This window comes from Meles meles, chromosome 17 (assembly GCF_922984935.1).
Source record: "Meles meles chromosome 17, mMelMel3.1 paternal haplotype, whole genome shotgun sequence".
NCBI lineage: Eukaryota > Metazoa > Chordata > Mammalia > Carnivora > Mustelidae > Meles > Meles meles.
In genome coordinates, this window is record NC_060082.1 from 25,300,987 (window position 1) to 25,319,880 (window position 18,894).

Sequence of the window (18,894 nt, forward strand, 5' to 3'; positions counted from 1 at the left end):
ATCATTGCCTGGGAAGGAAGGCCACCGAAAGAAGTGAGTCTGGTGGAAAGACCTGAAAGCGGGAAGGGAGGCACCTTGCTGGGTGGGGGCGGGGAAAAACCAGGATAAAAGCCTGCTTGGCCTGAACTGGAGAGAGAGAGAAGGCCTCGAGCTGGTGCCAGCCAGAGATGCCCCTCGTCTCCCCTTCCTGCCTCTCCCAAAGCTTGTCAATGCCCCAGACATGAACCAGCCCAGGCCCCGCTACGTGGTAGACCGAGCTGTATACTCTCTCACCGTCCTTGATGATGAGTTTGAGAAGAAGGACCGGACATACCCACTGGGAGAGAAACTTCGCCATGCCTTCAGGTAACATGGCCCAGAGCCCAGACGCCTCTTTGCTGCTCCTCACCAAAAATCCCTCTGCACGGGGGTATGGGTCCTGTACTGGTATGGCTGAGACAGGACTGGGTGAAGCCGTGGGGAGGGAAGGTTCTGGAACCCTGACTTTAAGATCCTACAAGCTCTCCTGGACTGACGCCCACACCTGGAGCGGGGCCGGGGGCTGTGGGGGAGGGACTAGCAGCCCGAGTTCCAGAAGAGCTGTAGGGCATCTCCAATCCCTGGCATGAGGTCCTGCCGTATTCTTTGTCCACTCAAGTCCCTCTTGGGTTCTTAAGGGAGCTCTAGATGGGTGTGCTACCCCAGGGGCAGTGGGGGCATCAGAGCCCTTCCTTTAACGTCCTTTCCCTCCTGATCAAGACAAATCTGAAGCCGTCACCACTCCCTGCCCTTTGTCCTCTTTCCTGCCTAGATGTCCCTTCCTTCTGCAGATCCAGAGATGGCCTGAAGGCAGCCCCTAAATTCCTGGGCTTTCCTAGAAGGGCCCTACCAGGATATGGTCCTTCCAGACCCCCGGGCTCTTTCCACTCTCAGATCTCTGGCACTGTGTTGTGGGGGGCAGCAGAACCTCACCTCCAAGGGGGGGGGGCTTCATGAGATGATCTCTGCTCATCCTGCAGAAACCCGAGGCTATGAGCTTCACCTTCCCTCTTCCTACACTCCTGGCAGACCTGGCTCGGGCCTGGTGGTGGGCTGGCTGGCTCTTCCTCACGCCCCTGGGGAAACAGCTGATTCAGTTACCTGGATTGAGGTCACTGGCAATGGCTGAATGGAGATGCAGGTGGAACTGGTTTAGGCTGGGGGAATCACCCACGGGAGTCTTCACTACTAGCCCTGGCCCAACCCTGCTTCTCCCAGGAGGCTCCTTTCTGCCAGGCTACAGCCAAAGCCTTGGGTGTTCAATGCCTGGGCACGGCACCTACAGCTGGGCTCCTCGGACAGGCGGGCCCTGCCAGCCTTGGTTCCCAAGCAGTTGAAGTTCGGATTGTTTCTGTGCTGGAGGGTTGAGGGTATCTGCTGTTGGCTAAAAAGATTATAGATTAAAACTATAAAGTGGTAGAGGGAACTAACAATTCCCACGAGGCTGGCACGGAGCCTTAAACAGTGCCTGACACTCTGAAGGTGCTCCAATAAATATTTGTTCAATGAAGGAATGAATGAATGGCTAGAAGCTAATCCCTCTGTCCACTTCCCTCTTGGGCTCAGAGGCCTCTGTAGAGGTGTTTGGCATCTGTTTCCAGCCCTTCTCTGGGGCCTCAGATCGCCTTGCCCAACATACGGCAGGCTTGCTGTACAGCCGGGCAGGTATGAGCCCCAGGGCGGTGGTGTGTCTTCCCCTAGTCAGCTCTGTGTTGGGGAGTCCAGTTTCTCTGCCACAAACGAACTTGAGCGAGTTCCTGCAGGGCTGGGTCTCCCTTAGGACAAAGCTTTAGAGATGCTTTAAGCTATTTGCCGCTGGTCAGTGCCCTGTCCACCATCCCCAGGATGGGAGAGGCAGCCACCTGCCCCCAGAGGGTGTTGGTGGTGATGCCCTTCCCAGAGTGGAGGCTGAGACAGAAAACCTGTTCAGGCTCTACACAGGGTACAAAGCATTGTCTGTATCGATTTTAGTCTTGGGTGCCATCCAGGGGACCCAGGATCAGGGAAACTATTGTTGAACAACAGCAAAGAGCAGGAATGGGTGCTGGGAAGGAAAGGAGTCCTAATCAGAGCAGGCCAGTGAGTCACCACGTGGGCCCCGAGTATTTGAGTTCCCTCCACGGGGAGAAGAAAAGCAAATGCCTCCCACCTCCTTCCCGTCATCAATCCACGAGCTGTCACCCTCGAGTTTGTAGGCCCTTGTTCCTACCACTCCTGAGTTTCGATGAAAAGACCTCCAGGTGTTCAACAAACAGGGAAGGAATCAACTCTCCCCACCCTGCCCTGACAAGCGAACAGCTCCCCGACTCTTTCCGCACCCCCGATGAGTTGACAGTAGGAAGAACTCTAGCATCGGAGTCACCACACACGAGGGACGGTGGGGCCGCAGAGGCATACCCTGCAAGCACAACGGAGCTTCCTTTGGGGGGCGGTGCTGAGAAAGATGGCGGCAGACCCCACTCTGACTGAGTTCCAACACCAGCCCACCCTTTCAATCATCCTTTCATTTAGTTACTCCGCAAATATTTACTAAGCAGCCCGATACAACGTACAAGATACACAAGATGAACAAGACAGCCCTTGGCCATGGTGGGGTTTGCTGTTCAGGGAGATGAAAAGCAAGTAATTACAACCCGGTGTGTACACCAAGCTGCAGAAGCTCAGACCTGGGTGCCCAGCCCTGTGTTCCGTCAGCCTGGAGAAAGGCCGTCTGAGATGGGGGCTGGACCCTGTGGCTTGGAAGGCTAAGTGACCCCAAATCCATGCCTTCACACCAAGTCACGTGATGTCCCAGGGGAGCAGCCAGCTTCAGAAGACGCCCAGCTAAAGCCCAGGACATGTGGATGGCTCCCTAAAGAAAGCCCCGCCCCTTCTCCTCCGTGTCCCCGGCATCAGGCCCAGCGTGGGTGCTTACTGAATGCTGAATGAATTCCGAATGAATGAGTGGATGAATGAATGACCAGGAACGGGACCTTGTGATCCCTCCGCAACTCGGAGTGTCCAAACCATGCTGTGCTGACTGAAGCCTACCCTCTTCCCTCAGATGTTCCTCGGCCAAGATCAAAGCTGTGGTGTTTGGGCTGCTCCCTGTGCTCTCCTGGCTCCCCAAGTACAAGATCAAAGACTACATCATCCCCGACCTGCTGGGCGGGCTCAGCGGTGGGTCCATCCAGGTCCCACAAGGTGAGGGGTCCATGCCCTATAGGTGGGCTTGGCCTGCCGCTCCCCCTTCCCTCTCTCCCAGCCCCCTGTGACCTCTACAACCCAGCCCTACCCCTGAGCCTGCAATCTGTTTGTCCTCTGCAGGCATGGCATTTGCTCTGCTGGCCAACCTTCCTGCCGTCAATGGCCTCTACTCCTCCTTCTTCCCCCTCCTCACCTACTTCTTCCTGGGGGGTATACACCAGATGGTGCCAGGTAAGACCTCTCCCCTCCCAGCGGGCAAGGTGGCCTGTACCCCGAGGACAGGGGGCGTGGCAGAGGGGTTTCTGTCTTCTATCTGCATTCTCCTAGAGCGGGTGCCCGTTGGTCCCGAAGGGACTGTCACTGTGAGAGTCACTCCCAGGTCCCCTGGGACCTTAGAGGAACCGCGGAGCTGCCGTGAGCCCATTTAGCACTCCCTGTTCCGTCCCCCTCCCCGGAATGTGGGGAACACTCGGTGGGCCAGGATATACTTGAGCCCCAAAGTGCCGAACAGACGAACAGACGTGGGAAGCTGCCCTGTCACTCTCACGCTGGTCCCTGCAGGGACACTTGGCGCTCTCTGGTGCTAAGTGACGGGGAGACAAGGGGCCTGCTCACAAGGCCTGTTTCTGGGTCAGGCACTGCTTGCATTTCCAAGCTCATTTCTTCATGCGCCCGACGAAATCACACTAGCAGCCGAGGTAAAAGCATCTTGAACGCGCAGGTCACGGTGACGTGTGAGCGGCTGTTGTGTTGCTGGAGAGGAACGTTGGAGGTGGGGGGGACCCATCCCTCTGGGGACAGAGAAACTCTGCTGGGCCCCATTCTGTTGTCCAGGGCTGTGCTCCAAACCTCTGACTCGCTGGCTGGGTGGGCACCGCAGGTACCTTTGCCGTTATCAGCATCCTGGTGGGTAACATCTGTCTGCAGCTGGCCCCAGAGTCGAAGTTCTGGGTCTTCGACAATGCCACCAACAAGAGCTACGTGGACACGGCGGCCATGGAGGCCGAGAGGCTGCACGTGTCAGCAACGCTGGCATGCCTGACAGCCATCATCCAGGTGAGGGGACCGCCGTGTCCCTGCCGACGGCTCAGCCTCGGGAGAGCATCTTCTCCGTCCTGCCCCTGCCTCCAAAGCCAGTTTTTGACACTGACGCTGATTCAAGGCTCTGCCCCCTCCCATTTCCCCATTCCCGGGGCCACAAAAGACCTCCAGAAATCGGTGCCTCTCCTCACCTGCCTCCCGCTGGTCCCTGAGACCAGCCTCTGCCCCTGGCAAAACTGTCCCGAGTCCCAGATTATCCAGAAGGCTCACGGCCTCTCTCTGCCACCCTCTCCAATGCCCGTCCCTCTGCCAGCACAGTCGTCCTAGTTCTCCAACATCCTCTACCCCAAGCCACAGCCTCGCCTGCTCCACATCAGTTGCACAAACTGGAGAGGCCTCTGCTCGGCTTTTTTTTGGAGTGGGGGGGCTTGGTGTTTTCTGTTTTAGGATTTGATTTATTTGAGAAAGAGAGAGACAGCATGAGCAAAGGGAGGAGCAGACAGAGAAGGCGAAGCAGACCCCACTGAGCAGGGAGCCCAATGCGGGGCTCGATCCCAGGACCTGAGCCGAAGGCAGATGCTTAACCAACTGAGCCACCCGGGCGCCCCTCTGCTAGGTTTTATGACGGGAAACACTGCCTGGTGGGACACTAGAGGAGGAAGCAAGCAACCTCAGACGACACCTTTAATTCGTCCGCTCATTCAGTTAATGTTTCTGGTTGCTTCGCTGTGCCAGGAGCTGGGCTAGGCCTCAGGGGAAAAATAAGCAGAGAAGGGGCCCGGTTCCCCAGGAGCTCCCAGCCCAGCAGAGGAAGTAGTCATGTCAACAGATCAACGTGTAGGCCGCGAGATAAGCTGCATAACAGAGCTGTGTTCAAAGGGTGTGGGAGCAGCGAAGAGAGAGTCGAGAGTCGGGGAAGGCCTCGCCTCAGAGAGGAGGTGACATTTGACCGGAGTGTAAAGGACGAGTAGAGGCTGGCCGGGAACTGAACGAACGAGGCGCAGAAGGACAGTCCAGGCAGAGGGAACGCACCCTAAAGCATGGAGACCTGAGGATGTGAACTGACCAGGGAATGACGAGGCAAGAAGTTTGGGGTATCTGGACAGCAGGTGGCTTTGGGGGATGGGCCAGAGAAGAGGCTGGAAACAGAGGCAGAGGCTAGACAATGAAGGCTGAGGCCTGTCCCCTACACAGTGCCTTTGGGTGGGATTGGTGGTCTCTAAGGTCATTCAGGCCACAGGGAAGAGAAGCGGGAAGTGGGTTCGAAGGACCAAAGCAGGGGGCCTGTCAGGAGACTCTGCAGAGGCCCAGGCAAGACTCACGAGGGCCAGGAGAGGGCTCCCACGATGCGGCAGACTTATGGAACATTTGGCCAGGGCCGTTAAAGGCGTTGGTGGTAGGCTGGATGTGGGGTTGAGGGAGGATGACCCCCAAGTTTTTGGTTAGCCCACTGGGTGGATGGTGGTGTCGTCCACTGAGAGAGGAGGGACCTCTCTGGGGGAGGAGCCGGTGTATTCTTCAGATAAGAAAACCAAAGCCAGAGAGAGGAAGCAACAAAGAGGCCCATGCCCCCAAGCCAACTCGGGATGCGCCTGGCACAGCAGAGGGCCAGACCCGGTCACAAAGGGCTCATTTCCCTGGGGCTGCTGCCTGGAACCCCAGCCCGGGTTTGGGTCCGGCCAATGTGGGCACTGCCAACCCCTCTCGTTCTTCCCCCCCACCCCTCTCGTCTCAGATGGGCCTGGGCTTCGTGCAGTTTGGTTTTGTGGCCATCTACCTGTCCGAGTCCTTCATCCGGGGCTTCATGACGGCGGCCGGCCTGCAGATCCTGATCTCGGTGCTCAAGTACATCTTTGGACTGACCATCCCTTCCTATGCAGGCCCGGGGTCCATCATCTTTGTGAGTCTAGGAGCGCATCCCTGCAGATGGGGAGGGGCTCAAGCAGGCACAGAGCAGGGGTTACTGTTGGAAGAAGCTGTGAGCTCCTCCTTACACGATGTTCGCAAACAAGGTTGACCCACGGTTCCGAGAGGATTCTCTGGGGGCTCCCACTTTGGGAGCGAGGGTGAAACCGTGACCTTTAGAGTTCACTGAGGTTCTCTGTGGTTAATCCCTGCAGAAAAGGAGCTGTCCATTCTCCATCAGTTCCTTGATGTGGTGCCTCCACCCCTCCTTACCTGGGAATTCCTTCCTTATGTCTTATCTCCAACTCTCTTTCTTGAGCTCAAATTCTTCCTAGAGAAAAAGAGAAAAAGAATCAGCACTCCCACACTGGTGTGAACTCCCAGCAAACCCTTTGGGAGATGCAGGAGGAAAATGGGGAGCCGTGGGAGACCAGGGTCTGAATACTGCTTTGGTGTGCCTCCGTTCACGTTGATGACATCCTTCCACTGGGTTAGACACCCAAGGGTGGGGATAGCCCAGGAAGAAGAGGTGGGAGTCCATGAGCATGGCGCTCTCTCCCCCAGACCTTCATTGACATTTGCAAAAACCTCCCCCACACCAACATCGCCTCGCTCATCTTCGCCCTCATCAGTGGCGTCTTCCTGGTGCTGGTGAAGGAACTCAACGCTCGCTATATGCACAGGATCCGCTTCCCCATCCCTACGGAGATGATCGTGGTAAGGACCCTGTCTGGGCTGGAGTGTTGGGGGCCAGGCTGGAGAGGCCATGAGAAATGGAGTTCAGCTCCATCCAAGGCCGAGGGAGCCCTTACCGACCTTTGCCTCCCCCTCCACTGGCAGCCAGTAGAACTGGAGGCTGGGTAAATCCATTCCATCCCCTGTACATGGCTCCCACTCCTCCTGCTCCTTGGGTTGTTCCCCTTTGAGGGAGAAGGAGAGTTGGATTTGGGGTCCCCAGAGAAAAGGGAGGCTTGGGAGAGCCCTGCCCTGCCAATCCCCATTCTGCATTTTGGGGTTTGCAGGTGGTGGTGGCGACAGCTATCTCTGGGGGCTGTAAGATGCCCCAGAAGTATCACATGCAGATCGTGGGAGAGATCCAACATGGGTGAGTCCGGGTGCCCAAGAAGCCTGCCCACCCCCCAACAACATGCCCCCCATGAAGGCCTGGGCTCAGAGACCCAGAGAGGACAACCTCGATGACGAAGCACTGTAGACTCTATGACAATGACCAAGTGGAAATGATTTCTGTTATTTATTTTGGAAGAGAGCCATGCAATCAGCCAACGCTAGCTGTGTTACGAACGGTGAATCTTAACCACCACACAGCTCCCCGAATGTCCCATTTTCTGGATGCCGCCAGAGCAAAGCCTCCCTGATTGACCCTTTGCCGGCTCTTCGCCTGCTCTCATGTGTCGGCTCTTTTCCTCCATGTGGAAAGGAAGCTATTAGCCTCAAAACAGCACGTATGGAGCATCGACTCTGTGCCAGGCACCACGCCGGGCCCTGGGAGGGGAAGGTGGTGCCTGTGTTGCAGGGCTGGAGAGGAGGCTGGAGGGGGAGAGGGAGAGGGCGGGGATTGTGGATCTGTGAACTAGTGAGCACAGAGTCCAGAACCCGGGCGTGAACACACGAGACCCCACCACTTACTGGCTTCAGGACCTCAGACGAGTGAGGGTCTACATCTCGGTTTTTGTTTTGTCGATGCGAGTGACGGCAGCTGCCCCGCAGGGTCATACTGAGGACGTAGACCCGGGCACACTTTGGGGCCTGGCTGGTCCCCGTGGGTTGAGGAAGGACTCGCCCTCCTTTTCTCACACTTCCGGGCCCTGCCTGCTCTCTGGCTCCTTGGCAGGTTCCCCACTCCCGTGTTGCCTGTGGTTTCCCAGTGGAAGGACATGATGGGCACGGCCTTCTCGCTGGCCATTGTGGGCTATGTCATCAACCTGGCCATGGGCCGGACCCTGGCCAGCAAGCACGGCTATGATGTGGATTCGAACCAGGTAGGTCCAGCCACCACCGGCAGGGCAAAGCAGGACGGGCCCCGTCCCACAGAGGCATGGCGACAAGTACTGTGGGGTTCTTGGGGCTGCGGTGAGCAAGGTGCCTGCCGGCAAGCAGGAAGGGCTATGACCACAGGAGGCTGACTTCAGCTTGCTTGGGAGTATCTGGCCTTCTAGCTGTAGGGTCATTCTCAAGTCTGACGCCCAACATCCAGCTTGCATGGATGACCATGTCTGGTCTCTACCTGCTGCCCACCCCCCCATGGCCCCCGCCTCCGATCCTGCCCCTGTCCCCACAGGAGATGATCGCCTTGGGCTGCAGCAACTTTTTTGGCTCCTTCTTTAAAATCCACGTCATTTGCTGTGCTCTCTCTGTCACTCTGGCTGTGGATGGAGCTGGAGGAAAGTCCCAGGTGAGTGCTGTAGCAAGGGAGTTGGGGCGAGAGGTGAGAGGGAAACAAAACAGCAGCCCCAGAGAGCCGGACCACCTGCAAGCTGGGCCAGCTGCTTCTCCAACCTTCCTCTCCCCTCATCGGTCTCCACTCCACCAAAGGCATCTGTTGGAAGTAAGTCAAGAACAAGAATTTCACCCCTATGCCCTGTTCCCAACCCTTTCTCGGAACAGGTGGCAAGCCTGTGTGTGTCCCTGGTCGTGATGATCACCATGCTGGTCCTGGGGTCCTATCTATACCCCCTCCCCAAGGTAAGAGTGCAGCGGGAGAGCACAGGCAGTCAGGAGACTTCAGTAAGAACAATCCCTAGGCATTGCATAACCCTCTACAAAGTGACGGCATGGTCGCACTTTGTCCTGATCACAACCTGTGAAGTAGACAACACAGGGTTTACTTTCCTCCTTTTATAGGTGAGGGAAACTGAGGCTGAGGCAGTCTTAATGATCTGTGGTGATATAGCTCTTAAGTGCAGGGCTGGTCGCCAACTCCAGCCTTCTGACCCCAGGGTCAGTCCCCCCATCAGTGTTTACAAGTGCTTAAGAGTGTCTGACTCAGAAGGTTCTGGGCACCGGGGGGGGGGGGGGGGGTTTGGAGAGGGGGGAGGGGTGGCGTGGAGAAGGGCCTGGAGGGGACCCACGGCCTTGGACCTGCACTCTCCAGCCCTAAGATGGGGTGCAGAGATCTGGGGGCTCTACCAGCAGAGATGTTCTGGAACTGCAGCTTTGTCCTGCAAGACACCAGGGGCGGGGGTGTGTAGGACAGGGAGGAAGAAGGGGGCCCCCCAGGTGAGAAAGAACGACGTTCTGTTTCTCCAGTCTGTGCTGGGAGCACTGATCGCTGTCAACCTCAAGAACTCGCTCAGGCAGCTCGCCGACCCTTACTACCTGTGGAAGAAGAGCAAGCTGGACTGTGTAGGTACTGGGGGGCCTCTGGGTACCCCTCCAGGCCCCTGGTACCCTCTTCCAACCCCACAGCCCCGTCAGCTCTTTCTGCCTGTGATCCCTTTGCTCTGCGGCTCCCTCATTGCAGAACCAGCTGCCAAGAGCCCAGGGTCTGGAGTGAGACATCCTGTGTTCACACCCTATCTCAGCTGCTCACTGGCTCTGTGCTTGACCCTAAACCAGCAAGTCCCCAGCAAGTCCCTTAACTTCTCTGAGTCTTGGCTGTCTCATCTGAGAAATGGGTATCTTATACTCTGTACCACCACCCGCCCCCCGGGGTGTTTATGAGGAAGAAATGAGATAATACAAGTAAGAAGCATGTTATCTGAATTGTACCCGGGTCCAGTAAAACGTAACTATGGTTATTTTTATGATCTGTAGTTGCAAAAAAAGCAAAAGCAGATAGAAATCGTTCTAAAAAAAATAGTGACAACAAAACCCTAGAACCTAAAGCCAGTGTGCCAGGATCTGGAGTGAGTTGCCAGATTTCTCTGGAGTTGTGTTTCCTCCTCTGTAATGGGGATGACGGTCTTGGCAGCATCACACACTGGGGCTGAGGATTAAGTGAGATCATATGGGAAAGCACCCGGCAGCCATGCAACACTCAGCAAACATGACTATTACGATTAGTCACGGTCCCAACGCATCTTGCGTTGGACAATAGTATTAAGATTACCAGGTACTGACAACTCCAACCACCATCCCCATTTAAGCTCCACCATAACTTATGAGCGGATTTACGGACTTCCTTCCAAGATGATGAAACCAAGGGGCGCCTGGCTGACTCAGTCAGAGGAGCGTGCAACTCTTGATCTCTGGGTCGTGAGTTCGAGCCCCACATCGGGTATAGAGATGACTTAGATGCATAAAAGTTAAAAAAAAAAAAATGAGGAAACCAAGACTCACAGAGGTTACAGAACTTTCAAAGGCCACAGGGGTAGTAAGTAGTAGTCAGGATTGGAACCCCAATCTTAGACAGGCAAACCTCTGCGTGGTACTGTCTCTTGGGGTTGCCTGCATGGTACCTGAGGAAAATCTTTAAAGCCAGAGAAGTGACCGGTCCATTCGGGGTCCCCCAGTGAGTGATGAGGATAGGGGAAAGCAATGTTCCAATGCCCACCCTAATGATCTGCTTTTACCACCTTGCCACAATCCCCGTCATGACAATCGTCCCTGATATTTACATTGTGTTTGGGCTCCCGTCTGAGCCTCACTGTTCTCTACAGGAATGTGGGCAGATTTGTTTCCTTTAGAGGAATTTGGGAGACTGTAAAGGACAATCAAGGGGTCCAGCCAACAGCATCCAACCCTGCCCCTACCCACATAGCCAGACCCCAGGCGGGTAGGCGGGGAAGACCCCTGAGACTGTGTCGGGCACACACAGGCTCCCGTTAGGTGGGGAAAGGGAGCTCATGCTTGTGGAGTGACCACTGGGTGCCCGTCGCTAGGCTAGGACCTTTAGGTGCCTTAGCTCTTTCATCCTTTCATGAAACAGGTGTCACTACTCCCCTTTGAGGGTCAGGCAATTTGGCTCACATCACTAGTGAGTGGGAGAATGAAACTTTGAACCTGGGCAGATCTGACCCTCGTGCTCTCAGTGTGCTCCATGCGACCTCCCTGGGTGGCCTGGCCACTTCCTAAAAACCCAGCGAGCTTGCTAGCCACGCTCCATCTGGGGGAGACGGGCAAGCGCACCCAGAGCCACAATACATAAGACAGGGCAAAAACGCCATGGAAAGGGGAGGGCGGATCTGAGTTTGCGGAAACAGAGAATGGCCTTGGCTATTCCTGAAAGACCTCCCAGAAGAGGCAGCCTTCTCCCCAGGCCTGCTCTGACATGTCTGTCCTCACAGTGTGTCTGGGTGGTGAGCTTCCTATCCTCGTTCTTCCTGAGCCTGCCGTACGGTGTGGCCGTGGGCGTCGCCTTCTCCGCCCTGGTGGTGGTCTTCCAGACTCAGTTGTAAGTAACGGCCCCCCACCCCCACAAGGCACAGCAGTGGGCCCCCCCCCCCGCGCCCAGGCTGGGCTGACTGACCGCCATATCCCGAAAGCCTCAGAAGAAGCCCTCCTGGGCTCGGAGGGCTGGGGGCCAGACAAAGTAGGAGAAGAACAGGAGTCTGTCCAAGGGCATTGCCAGTCCCCAGACCAAATGGGACCCTCCCCAGGGGAATACCAGGCCAGAGGACAGATGCCATGTCCTTCCTATAAAAAGGTTAAGGGGTACAGGTCAGGGGCACCGCAGGAAGAGGTTTCAGGCCAGGGCAGGCAGGATGCTCTATGAGAGGGAAGCCCTGTCTTCCCTCCTTGAGAACTCAGAACCAGGAAGTGGTGACTTCCGGGCCACCCAAGCTTGTCACCTCGCACACTCCACCTCTTCTCTGTGCTGAGCCCCAGGCTGGGAGCTGTGTCATCCTTCAGGTCATAGCCCAGCCATAGGCCACCAGGCATGTGTCTCCAGTATAGAAAGACCAACCCAGCATGCCCAGGGAGGAAGAAGAAACCCCGGCCCATCCCGCTTCTGCCCCCGCTCCCATCCCAGCATCCTTCCAGGCCCACTGGCTTTTAGCATGATCTTGGTTGTTTTTCTTTTCCTTTTTCATCCAGTCGAAATGGCTACGCTTTGGCCCAGGTCATGGACACTGATATTTATGTTAATCCCAAGACCTATAATAGGGTAAGTAATCCAAAGTTAAGACCTATTTCTTTTGCCCTGCCCCCACCCCAAAGAAAAGAGGGTTAAAAAAAAAAGCCAATAAAGACATGTCTGCCACCTGAGCTCAGTCTCCCTGTCCTAGGTCCAGGAAATCGAAGGGGTAAAGATTATCACTTACTGCTCCCCTCTCTACTTTGCCAACTCGGAGATCTTCAGGCAAAAGGTCATTGCCAAGGTAGGATTCAGGACTCTGGTGGCCAGAGGGGCTGACCAGAGAAGACGGCGCTGGGAGGCAGGCCACCTCCAAAGAGGTCCAAACTGCAATTGTTCTCTCCCTGCAGACGGGTGTGGACCCCCAGAAGGTGCTGCTGGCCAAGCAAAAATACCTCAGGAGGCAGGAGAAGGGGAGGCTGAGGCCCACACAGCAGAGGAAGTCTCGGTTTATGAAAACCAAGGTGAACTGACGCTAGGGGGAGCCTACCCTCCTGGATCCTGCCCCCCACCCCGGGGACCCCTCCTCCCAGCACTCCTTGAAGCAAAGACGTAAAGTCTCTGGGCCTTCTTCTCCTTGGGTGAGGGGACGCCAGGTCCTGGGGGTAACCACAGAGCCCCCACGGCCCCTCCTCATTTTCTGGCTAAGATGGGATGTGGCGCATAGACTTATGAACAACCCCAAAGGGGGAGCAGCGGTGAATTTGCTGGGGTGCCCCCCAGCTTAGATGTGGGGGCGGGAGTCCTGGGGCACAGCTGTTTCCAGAGGCACTTTCTCCCACAGCGGAGTGGGCCGAGGCGTCCGCGCCTCTCCCAGATGCCTCCTCCAGCGCTGTCTGGATGGTGGGAAACTGAGCACGCAGGCCCCGCCTGGGGAAAGGCCATTGGGAGGTGCCCTCCCTGCGGGTCTCTGGGGGCTCGTATTCACCACCTCGACATTCTTGACGTTACTGACCCCCACCTGCACATTCCTTGCCCCTGCCTCAACTACAGCAAAGTCTGATTCAGTTTGATGATACCCTGCCCCCCACCCCCCCACCCCCAGACTGTCTCCCTGCAGGAGCTTCAGCAGGACTTCGAGAACGCCTCCCCAACGGACCCCAACAACAACCAGACTCCCGCTAACGGCGCCAGCGTCTCCTACATCACCTTCAGCCCTGACAGCTCCCCAGCGGCCCACTGTGAGCCACCAGCCTCCGCTGAGACCCCCAGTGAGCCCAGTGACATCCTGGCCAGCGTCCCACCCTTTGTCACCTTCCACACCATCATCCTTGATATGAGTGGAGTGAGCTTTGTGGACTTGATGGGCATCAAAGCCCTGGGCAAGGTGAGGCCCCAGGCAGAGGGAGTGCCAGCCCGCCGTCCACCCCAACACCCTCCCCGCTGCTCTCCCACATTCCCTTTCCTTGGAGCCCTCATTTTGACAAGGGAGGTTTCATTCATTTCCAAAGGGAGCTTTCCTCCGGACATGACCAGGAGAGGCTGCTCTCTGCAAAGCAGGCCCAAACAGCCCACAGTGATGAATGGCTGGAAAGAAATCCCAGAGGGATAGTCGCTGTCCCACCTGCCTTAGCCCTGGTCTCTACCAGAGGCCATCCCAAGGTCCTTCTCAGGCCACCAGGAACCCACCCCAGGGTCCTCTGAGTAGAGTCCGGCCCAGCCCCGGTTCACGATCTGCTGTTCCTTCCCACCCTCACCCAGACACCCCAACATCAGCCAATTCCAGTCCAGTGAGAAGAGAAGATATAATATTAGTGCCCCACATTCTCAGGCCAAACCGGCAGTCCATGGGACACCCTGAGTAGAGGTATCGATCCATCTGATACCTTTTCAGCAATGCCTCCAATGGTAGGGAGTCAGCAAGCCTCAGAGCTGGCTCAGATAGAGGCAGCCCGGGAAAACTGAGGCCTATGGAGAGCACAGAGACGGAGTATCACACACAGAGCATCTGCTGGATGCTCAGAAAGCCCCATCCCCAGCGGTGGGCTCAGCCTGCTTCCCTAGCTGGGACCTGGAGTCCAAACCTGTCTCCAGCCTCCCCGCAGCTTCTGCCTGAAGCCGCAGTGTTGGGAGAGAGGTGGAATCTGGACATTCAAGCTACTGAGGGGAAAGCTCTGACCCCACAAGAAGGGGCCACGGCGTCTTTAAGTGCCCGCCTCATTGGCAAAGTCCATTTCTGTCCTGCTTTCCAGAAAAGCTGGCAGCCAGCACTCCAGGGAGAAGGGGTGTGCTTTGCTGCTATGTTTATCTCTGGCTGCTTATTTGTTTGGCTTCCCCTCTGAAGTGCGGTTTTGTGAGTCACTTTTGAGACCTACTCAGAACATTCCTTTCCTTTTGTCTCCCTATCCCAACGCCCTTCCCCCACCACTTCTAGCTGAGCTCCACCTACGGGAAGATCGGTGTGAAGGTCTTCTTGGTGAACATCCACGGTGAGAGAAAGAGGACATTTAGAGGACCCGAAGGTTGGGGGTGGGGGGAGAGGGGAGGACCAGGTTGGCGGAACACTGCGTGGGAGGGTGGACACGAGAGCACTCAAATAACTCACCCCCAGCCACTGCCTGCTCCTAAGCGCTTGGAGCACAAGTCAGAAGAGACTGTGGCCGGACTGGGGAAACAGCCTAGAGGTTTCAGTAATGGAAGGAGGCAGGAAAGCAGGGTGTGAAGTCTAAGAGGGACAACCGGATTCTGATTTGCCCCACTACTAATTTGCCTGCATCCTTAGCCAAGTCACTTCATGCCTAGGCATCACTTTCTACTTACATCAAATTAGGGAGTTGACTAGATAAATTTGGAGTCTTCTTCAAACCTGTGATCCTGTGAATGAGCAGACAGCACACACGCACGGTAGCTCTCTGGGGAACACACGGGCACGCTGTTTTATATACACACCATCTCCGGAGGGTGCGTAGACACGGCCCTGAGGACATGTCCACAGAGCAGAAGACTTTCACATCATCTGTGGGATGCAGAGTGTGAGGTCGTGGACCGAAAGCAAGGACACACAGACATATAAGAGGACTGATGGGGCACATACACCGCACTTCCTGCAGAGATCCAGAGCCCTTCTGGGGGCTGTCCCAACTTCAGAATTAGCCTGAGCAGGACCCAGGCTCCAAGGAACCTGCTCAGAGGGAGAACCTGCAATGGCAGTTAGAGTCAGTGGGCTCCTCCCTCACTGGACAGTCCTCAGGAAATCATCTCCAGCATTTGGTAAAAGTAAGGGCTTTTCCACGCATTGGAGGTTGTGGGAAAGGTCTAGAGAAACGAGAGGAAGAACAAACCGTCCAGGGATAGAAGTGCCAGCAGCCTCTTTGTCGATGGTTTAGCCTTTCCCTCTCAATCCCCACAAAGTACCAACTCTCTAAATCAAACCGCTTCCTTCTGCCCTGGATTGGAGGTTCGGCATCCTCAAGCTCACGTTGCCCTCTGCTGTCCAGAATGGATACTGCAAGGCCAATGCCTTGGTCTGGACTTTGGGAATGCCCCAAAGAGCACAACCCACCCCCAGCTCCAGACCACATGACTGTTATCTTTCTGAAAGCCTTTTCCTCCTTCCAGCCCAGGTGTACAACGACATCAGCCACGGCGGCGTCTTTGAAGATGGGTGTCTAGAGCGCAACCACGTCTTTCCCAGCATACACGATGCTGTCCTCTTTGCCCAGGCAAACGCCAGAGAAGTGGCCCCAGGACGTGACTTCCAAGGGGTAAGGTCCCTGCACATTGGGAAGCCAAGGCCCGGGGCACTGAAATGGCAGGACCGGGGGCATGAGAAAGAACATAGGAGGAGGTTTGGGTTCCAGCACCAAGTCTGTCCTTTCACTTTTCTAAAACTGTCATCACAGAGCTCCTTATCTGTAGAACAAGCAGCCTAAATTAACCTTACCTACCTCACAGCGTTTTTCTTTTGCTTCCTTTTTAAGATTAACTGATAATCACGCCTTTTGTGTCACTTGAAAGCACTTTGCCTACTGTAATATGTTTTATTAGTATTAATTTCCAGGTCACACAAACACTCAAAGCATATTAGAGTATGCCCAGGATTCTGGCATTGTCTACCTGCCCTCCTCCTTCACTAGTTCTAGAAGAGGTTTGGGGCAAGGGAGGGGAGTGATTCTGCCTGTTTTAATCTAGCAGAGCTTAGAGGTTTCAGCCTGGTGATGGATGAAGAAGCTGGATCCAAGTTTGGTCTCAGTTTCTTGACATTTAATTTGCCAGCTCACTAAATGGTATGCAAATGAGCTACAAATCACACTGTCTAGGACTCCAGAAAGCTGGGGAGGCAGAAGAACTCCACCCCACTGACTGGGGTCCTGGCCTGGACCTCCCCGGCCTCCCCCCCATTCCTCTCCTAGGGCCCCTCCCAGCTCAGCAGCCCCTGCCCTTGTCCTCCCAAGACTCCACACCCCAGACCTCCTTATATAAAAAACCTCACCTGTCCTGGGTCATAAGAAAGGCTTTTCTGGCCCTGAAGCAACCATTTGCTCTTTGCCGTAAGAGACTAATGAAGGTGAAACCATCTGTTCTAAGTGCTGAAAGACTGCCCGGGAAAACACAGGACCCTGGCACCCGTCTTCCACTCTTAGAACAACTGAGCAGCAACAGGCCTTTGGGCTCCACAGAGCAAAAAGAGGAAGATTCTAGAAGAATCCTCACCATTTATTACTGCAGAAATTATGCCCAGTTACTATGGTTATAGATCTAAAATGATTTATGGATGTAGAATATATTTATATTTATATTTACATATTATAAAATATATTCACATATACATCTATGTATATATATAAATTATACACACACACACACCCCTTTTTGACAGCATGGTGAAGTAGAAAGCCCACCAAGTGAGTTCAATTATCCTACTTTTGCAGATGAAGAAAAATATTCCCAGAGAAGGGAAATGGATTGCGCAAGGTCAGGCAGCTGGCCAATCGTCCTTGTCAGCTAGGCCAACCTCCCCTGCCTCTAAGGTGCCCACAAAGGAGGGCAGCCCCAGATGCACCCCTCTGCTGCAAGGGGGAGGGCCACCGTGCTACCTTTTGTGAGGTAGAGGAGGGAGGGGAGGGAAGAAGCGAGAGGGCGAGTCATGCGGCAGAAAACATGGTGCCCCTCCGGGGCTGCCATTTGCACCAGACTGTGTCATCCAATCATGGAGCTCATCCTGCACTCATCTTCTCCCCTTCCAGGCTCCAGTGGACCCGGAGCTGTCCTTATATGATTTGGAGGAGGACAGCCCCAGCTACTGGGACTTAGAGCAGGTGAGCTGAGGGGCAACAGGTATGGGGGTGGGGGGCCAGGAGCGGGAAGGAGACCCTCCCAAACCCAAGGTGTTCACCAGGCTCTCTCCCCACCAAGCCAGAGCCGGCCCCTTGAAGGCCACAAGGTTGCTCTCTCAACTCTCCTATAATAGCAGATCCCACCTCTTCTCACTCCCTGACGGGCATCACGGGAGGGGGGTGCACAGGACAAGGTTCTTAGGAGGTGACGTCTATGCTGAACTCTGCACCGTATTCACACATGATCTGGGATGGACAAAGAACACACAAGGCCCCCGTTTCTATCACTGTAGAGCAGGGGAGCTGTGGGGGACGGCTGGCCCCGTCTACCTCACAGGATCTGTGAGGGATTCGTGTGTTCCTTCACGAATGCAACAGACATGTGAGGACTGTTTGCCTGGCGCAGTTCCAGGGCGGGCATCCAGCGCTGAGACCCCTGCCCTCAGGACACTTCTATTTGGGGAGGGTCAGAAGAATTCGAAGACTACAAATGTTGTCGCCTACAGCCAGCCCTTTAGTGCTGGTGGCCACGCGGTGGGGAGGAAGCATCAGCATCCGCACAGGGCCCCGTGGTCCTGACAGGGAAACTAGGACCACCCCACTGCCCTGACTTACAAGAAACCCAGATGACTAGCTGAGGAGGAGTCTGGCTTCGGGCCTGGGGGTCACATCTCACTTTGTACCTCTTCTCCTTCCTTCTGGGCTTGAGTTCCATGTCCTCCGAACAGGTCTCTGGGAGTGCTGACGGCGTGTGGGAGGCATTAGGAAAGAGATCCAGAGCTACAAAGACCTGGCAGGCTGATTTCTGTTCTCCCGTGGAATCTCTAGCACATTCCAAAAACCTTGGCTAGGCCCCCGAACAGCTTATCAGAGCAAGAAAGGACTTTAGAGCGTGTCTGATCTTCCCCCTCCTGTCAGCTAACAAAGAAAGTGAAGCTAAAAAGGAGGAGGGACACGTGGAGGTCACAGAGGCTGCCAGAGGTGATTCTGAGCAGGTTCCAAGCATCTCCTCTCACACTCACACGCTTCCTCGGAAGCTCTCTCGGGCCAGGGGCTCATAGGGTCACCTCACGGTTGCAGCCACTGTGAATCTAACAGGTCTAACGCCCTCCCTTCCCCTCCCTTGTCCTTCCGTGGCCCTGCAGGAGATGTTCGGGAGTATGTTTCACACGGAGACCCTGACTGCCCTGTGAGGGCCCGGCCGGCCGCCCACACTGTCTCCAGAGCATGTGGCACCCGGGACTCCCAAGAAGAATGAGCCCGGGGTCATGAGGAGTGGTGGGTAGAGGAGAGCACATCCACCAGGACCTCCGCTCCTCCCTACCCTCCCCCTCCTCCTCCTGCTCCTCCTCCTCCTCTCTTCTTCCCCTGCCTGCCTCCTGTCATCTCTAGAGCCAGCCAACCTCAGCAGCAAGGAAAACCACCTCTTCA

General features: G+C 55.7%; 1 protein-coding gene across 1 annotated transcript; it reads left to right on the forward strand.

Moving 5' to 3' along the window:
- The first annotated feature begins 220 nt into the window (after positions 1-220).
- On the forward strand, positions 221-18,656 carry SLC26A9 (solute carrier family 26 member 9). The gene is made up of 20 exons (XM_045983312.1): positions 221-345; positions 3,062-3,201; positions 3,325-3,435; positions 4,085-4,260; positions 5,981-6,145; positions 6,715-6,867; positions 7,173-7,255; positions 8,003-8,150; positions 8,450-8,563; positions 8,776-8,853; positions 9,418-9,513; positions 11,397-11,503; positions 12,148-12,217; positions 12,339-12,431; positions 12,538-12,651; positions 13,233-13,514; positions 14,562-14,616; positions 15,746-15,891; positions 17,374-17,445; positions 18,609-18,656. Exons 1-20 carry the CDS (start codon positions 221-223, stop codon positions 18,654-18,656), a joined length of 2,376 nt encoding a protein of 791 aa, XP_045839268.1.
- Positions 18,657-18,894: the final 238 nt, after the last annotated feature.

Excerpts from the sequence above, each read along its gene's own strand:
- SLC26A9 (XM_045983312.1), top strand. The coding sequence starts at position 221 with ATGAACCAGCCCAGGCCCCGCTACGTGGTAGACCGAGCTGTATACTCT. Across the intron at positions 6,868-7,172 it reads TCCCTACGGAGATGATCGTG|GTGGTGGTGGCGACAGCTAT; the intron begins GTAAGGACCCTG and ends TGGGGTTTGCAG. Across the intron at positions 12,652-13,232 it reads CTCGGTTTATGAAAACCAAG|ACTGTCTCCCTGCAGGAGCT; the intron begins GTGAACTGACGC and ends CCCCACCCCCAG.